Genomic DNA, 6000 nt, shown 5'->3' on the forward strand with positions numbered 1-6000 from the left:
ATAGGATCAGTTTAGGGTAAAAAGGCCACATAGTAGGTGGTGTTAAAAGTAATTTTATTACAATTTGTCATGCGCAGTTGCGCACTAGAAAATCACCAATCACTGGGCGTGTCAATCAATTTAAAGAAATATTTTATTAACATACATTAATAATCATGAAAAATATTTTTAATTGAACTCGAGTGGACTCGGGAATAAGTCCGAGTCCTAAAAAAAAAAATGTTCGAGTACGAGTCAATTCCGAGTCCAAATGGACACGAGTCCATGACAAGACCAAGACCATTAAAATATGGTAGACCGAGTCCGAGACGAGTCCGAGTCTCGAGTACTACAACACTGATGTATGCACCTTTTGATGGAAATAATTAATGCAAACAAATGTTGCGATGCAATTCATGTGTGAAATAATTCTTCATGCTCTTCACAACCATTATCTCAATGTTGATGAATCTTGACATTGTCATCCTGGAATACGGCCATGATGAGTCTTCATCCATGTGTGTTTAAGGAAATGAACAGCTACACACTCCATCAGTTCGGGTTAGAAGAACTGTTGCCAAACACATAACGTGCTATAAACATAATAATCACTGCAATAATGATCCAATCATAGACTCTTAAGAATTTGCCCGTTTAAATGCAAACAGCAACATTTAAGCAATGGTACATAAAGTATATACTGGCTCAGTTCTGAATCTCAAACCATTTTCTGATGCTTCCCACCCACCCCCGCAACACCTCCATATATTTAAAGGGTTAGTTCACCCAAAAATGAAAATGCTGTCAGTAATGACTCACCCTCATGTTGTTAGACTGTCACATAAGACTTTCGTTCATCTTCGGAACAAAAATGAAGATATTTTTGATTAAAGCTGGATCACTCCTCCATAGACTTCTAAGGGATTGAAACTTGCCAGCACAGAAAGTTATTAAAGACCAGTGTAGTAGTCGAGTCACCAAACTGTTGAGTCTCGAGTCCCAGTGTTCGAGTCCGAGTCGAGTCACCATTACCTGAGTTCAAGTCCGAGTCGAGTCTCGAGTCCCGTGTTCGAGTCGAGTCTCGAGCCCCCAGTGCCAACATGTCTCCTCTCTGGCACCCTTAACTGTCACAGTCCCGGTACCGGGACGCCTAACTTTACTTCACTATATTTCTATTAAATCCTAATCTAATTATGACAAATTATATATCATTGGAAAGGTCTAAGACTTCTAAATAGATATTCTACCCCTCTTTTGTGTTAAAAATTATGTAGGAAGAGTAATTGATGAATTTATGACAAGAGTGCACCTCAAAAAATCTGCTTCATAATCATGCTTTTAATCATTGAAAATTCTATTTTTATGCTAAAAGTTCATAATAAAACATATAATCTAGTATTTTTCAATAAAAAATAAAAAATTATAGTATAATATTATCCTCTAAAATTGATAATATTTATATTTATTATCCTCTAAAATATAATATTATTTTTTATCGCCTTTTTTATTATATCACATATTTTAGTAGTTATCATAAATTAGGTATCATTTGAAAGCTTATAAACTCAGAATTCATCGTGTGAAAACTGTTTTATAATTGAACGTTGCGTTACCATAGAAACGGTACTTATTTTATCAGGCTCCTCCCCTTTTGGGCATCATTATATTTCATAATTTATGATCAAAACCTTTTCTAATCTTGACAAAACACATATTGTCAGAAAGGTCTGAGTCTCAAGGTTCCAAATTTTGTGACTGAATTGATATTTGGACAGAAATGTATTAATTTGTTAAGGCAGAATGTTTACAACTAAATTAAATGGAATTCAATGGCACCCGGTGGCTATTTTTGGTACTACGCCTAAACAAAATCTCATGGGAACTTCAATTTTTGTTCAATCTATTACAAATTTGGAACATAAGTTTATAAGATTTATGGCTTTGATTTTATAGAAATTTTAGAGTAAAAAATATTTTGTAAAATATATATTTTATATAAAATAAAAAATATATAGTACAGTATATTTGATTTACTGTACATTTAAACTTTCATAACTTTTTCATACTTTCATTTTTTGAAGTGTTTTCACTTCAGCAATATTCTGCTGAGTGTTTTCTTTAAAACAAGACCAAACTTGAGTATATATTCCAAAGCATTCTTAAATTACAACCATTTAAGTTTGAATAGTGCATGTTAACCCCCATTCTCAAAAAGGGGGGTGACAGCTTAGGGGTTAAAGAGCTGATAAAATGGTTCTACATTGAACAAAAATGACACCACTGTCACGATTGCAAAGGGAGCTATTTACTGATTTGATACACTTTGCAACACACTTTACAACGCCATCAAAAGCATGCATTTACTTTCATTGTTGTTAACCCTAACAGGAAAAGTGTAACATCTTATATCAAATTTGTCATAACCTATTTAGTAGGGGTGTTTTCGATACAGCAAAGTAATGCCAGAGAAATATCCTATTTCTTAAAAGAAAAAAATAATTTTAAATAAGTGTGTTTTCCTACATCTTGAAACTTTTAGTTTTATAAATGGGGTAATCTTTGAAGGATGAAGGATTTTGGTCATCACATTAAAAATATCTTTTTAAATATAATACTATTTGAGTTTTGAAGTGCCGGAAAAAAGATGTGTGATGTAGGATACTTTTTTGCCAAACTTCCATGGTTACAAGTTAGCGTTACTACATTAAATCCACGGTGAATGTTGCTGATCTCTGGACTTAAAACCTATAACTAGTTAATTCATTCACACCACGTCAATGCTGTTGGATCAGTTAATAACAGAGAAATGTCAGTGCTTCTCACTAGATCTCGCAACAATGTTATATTCAGTGGCGAATTCAAATGCTTTGTTTGTTTACTGGATCTCTCCCAGCGCTGTTGTTGATGGTCCAAACTGATAAAGGTCCGTGAAGCACAAAATGAGTTTCGTTCCGCTTTCATTACATTTGCCATTTGATGTTGCACAACGTTAGGTGGTCGCGCCAGTGCAGATTTTGGTCGGCAGGAAAAATGGTCCAACTGTAATGGTTCGGTTTGTAATGCGAGTCCAAGTACGAGTCATCGGTCCATGAGTCCAAGTCGAGTCACGAGTCCAGAGAATGGAGTTTCGAGTCGGACTCGAGTCCAGAGAATAAGGACTCGAGGACTTCATCACTGTTTAAGACATTGTTAAAATAGTCCAAGTGACTACAGTGGCTTTATCAAGCGACGAGAATACTTTTTGTGCGCAAAAAACAAACAAAAATAACGACTTTATTCAACTATTTATTTCCTTCTCTGTGGGCCTACGCAGCGCTTCTGGGTCCAGCGTCGGCCAATGGTGAGACTACGTGAACTCACTCGAGTCGAGGCACACAGAGAAGGAAATGAATAGTTGAATAAAGTCGTTATTTTTGTTTGTTTTTTGCACACACTCGTCGCTTGATGAACTTAAGGTTTTAACGGTGTCTTTAAGAACTTTTCTGAGCCGTCAAGAATCAATCCCTTAGGAGCCTATGGAGGAGTGATCCAGCTCTCAGATTTAATCAGAATATCAAAATATCTTCATTTGTGTTCTGAAGATGACTAAAAGTCTTACGGGGTTGGACAAAATGAGGGTGAGTCATTACTGACAGCATTTTCATTTTTTGGGTGAACTATTCCTTTAAGTAATTCAATTGATATCATAAACTTGCTACTAGTTGATTAATGGCTTAAATGAACAACTACTAGTAGACTAGGCAAACCTTTGGTCGGTCGCAGCTTAACTATATTCACCTATAGTTCATTTGACTAATTCCATAAAGCCTGTAATAGATGTTGCTAAAGTGTCATTTTATCCATGAGAATGAGTCGAAAAATGGATATATTTAGTATTTCTTAAAAATACCCTGGCCGCTCTGAGCATTGATGTTATAAATATCACACAGGAAAGCAGCGGGTGCGAACGTCTCTAGAGACCCAGAGAAAATGCTTCTATTTTGGGTTTGTTTGTAGTTTCATCAAACATTGAAGTTGAATGTGCAACGTTTGGAGTGAAAAGTTGAACATGAATTTAAGAAGTAAATGTGTCGCATTAGAGTCACATGATCCATTTAATCAGTCGCATAGAAATACTGCAATGTATCTTCCTCAGGATAAATTTCCTCTCTTCTGATCACCAAGGCTGCAGTCATTTGATCAAAAGCACAGTATTTTTTTTTTTTAAATATCATTACAATTTAAAATAGCTGTGTGTATTTTTTAAAATGTAAATTATCCCTGTGGGTAAAGCTGAATTTTCAGCATCATTACTCCAGTCTTCAGTGTCACATGATCCTTCAGAAATCACTCTAATAATATGATGATTTGCTGCTCAAGAAACATTTCTGATTATTATCAATGTTGACACAGTTGTTATTTTTGTGCAAACCGTGATACATTTTTAAGGATTCGTTCATAAGTAAAAACATTATGAAATGTCTTTACTGTCCCCTGATCAATTGAATGCAACCTTGCCGAATAAAAGTATGAATTTCTTTACGTTTAAACAGTAGCGAACATGCAAGCGTCTATGTGCTTAATCTTTCAAATCAAATTTATGTCTCCTTAAGGTTCGGACGAAAGATCACATATTCGAGAGCATAAGCCACCTGATTGGCCATCACCGTGACAACAACCTGCCAATCGTCTCGGCAGGAAGCGAACTGTGTTTGAAGCAGCCGGTCGAAAGAAAACAGTGACGACACCTGAAAACACGTGGGAGTTTTACGAAAACAAACTTTCCGTCGGCGAACATGTGACGGCTGTCAAACTGCTTGACTGTGACGACGGAGGACAGCGTTTTTAGAGGACGAAAGCGGAGTCGAAACCCGATTTATAGAACTGATACAGTTATTTTATTGCGCTGGTCGAGAATCTATATTTTTGAAGAAGACGCTGATGGATTTCGTTGCAAAGTCGGGAGGTTTGGAACTCGACCTCCAAGAGGGGATGAGAGGAAAACCCAGATAAAGAAAAAGTATTTTAGAATAAAAAAGTTTTAGTTTTGTCTATCAAGCACAACCGGATTTTAACGTTCGTCGGTAAGAGATGGAAGGAAAACAAATATTTGAGAAAACAAAAAGCTGTTTATATTGACCTATTTTAGGAGTGTGTCCTTTACTGCAGCTAGTGTGCCAGATCATTTGGTAGCTTCTATCGAATCACTGTTGATTATGCTTTTCAGAGGGAAGATGACGTGAATGTGTTTGCTTTAACAGAAACCACACTCCGACATGCTGCACGTACACACACCACGACCAAAACACACACACACACACGGCTTTAAAGTACCTACATTTTTGTATGACGTTGAAACCTGTGGCACTCGCATGACTTAACTTAACTGTACTTGTGCTGATTGTTGGTAGCATCCAGAGCCCCAGCGGAGGAGCTTTTGTGTATGCTCACAATGTTAAATATTTATGCTTCCCAGTATTCATTGAGCTTAGCTCCTTCTTTAAACGTGTCAGAGGTGTGTAGTCGCTCGGTTCGGGGCTTACTTTATACCTTGGATGTTTCTATCAGTTAGGACTTTCATGGTTTGACTGTGGGCTTCACAAACAGACAAATTGGTATCATAATTCTTCTTCTTATGGTTATTTTCAATGAAACGGTTCTAAGTGAATAGCACAATCAACTATTTCCAGTCACAGTCTAATCACTGGGTGAACTGGAATATCATTGGATTTTTCACTGTTTTAGCCACACGTAAAAGTCATGTTTATCACAACCGTAAACATTTAGTTTTGTCTTTAAATCCACATTTCGGACGAATGAAATTTGCATCTGATATAATTAGAAAAATGTCAAAATTAAGAAAATTAAGCTTTTTTCTGTTGAATTTAATTGGTTATTTATGAAACTAGACCTATCTTTGTGAGATTCACCCTTAAATTCACTTAAATTGTGATTTGCATTGCTATTAAATAGGTTTTGTAGCCTAGAATCAATGATGTGAAGACCTGTGTGCAGTTTCATATATGCTCAACTATGGATCTT

At 36.0% G+C, this 6000-nt stretch overlaps 1 protein-coding gene across 1 annotated transcript in view; it reads left to right on the forward strand.

The window, feature by feature from the left end:
* shc3 (SHC (Src homology 2 domain containing) transforming protein 3) overlaps window positions 1-5235 on the forward strand; it is a 30386-nt gene extending 25151 nt beyond the window's left edge. Inside the window, exon 12 of the mRNA XM_089123939.1 lies at window positions 4572-5235. Coding sequence (XP_088980065.1) covers window positions 4572-4700 — 129 coding nt within the window. The 3' untranslated portion in view covers window positions 4701-5235. The remainder of the gene's footprint in view (window positions 1-4571) is intronic.
* The last annotated feature ends 765 nt before the right edge of the window (window positions 5236-6000 follow it).

This window comes from Pimephales promelas, chromosome 19 (assembly GCF_988280905.1).
Source record: "Pimephales promelas chromosome 19, fPimPro1.hap1.1, whole genome shotgun sequence".
NCBI classification, from domain to species: Eukaryota; Metazoa; Chordata; class Actinopteri; order Cypriniformes; family Leuciscidae; genus Pimephales; species Pimephales promelas.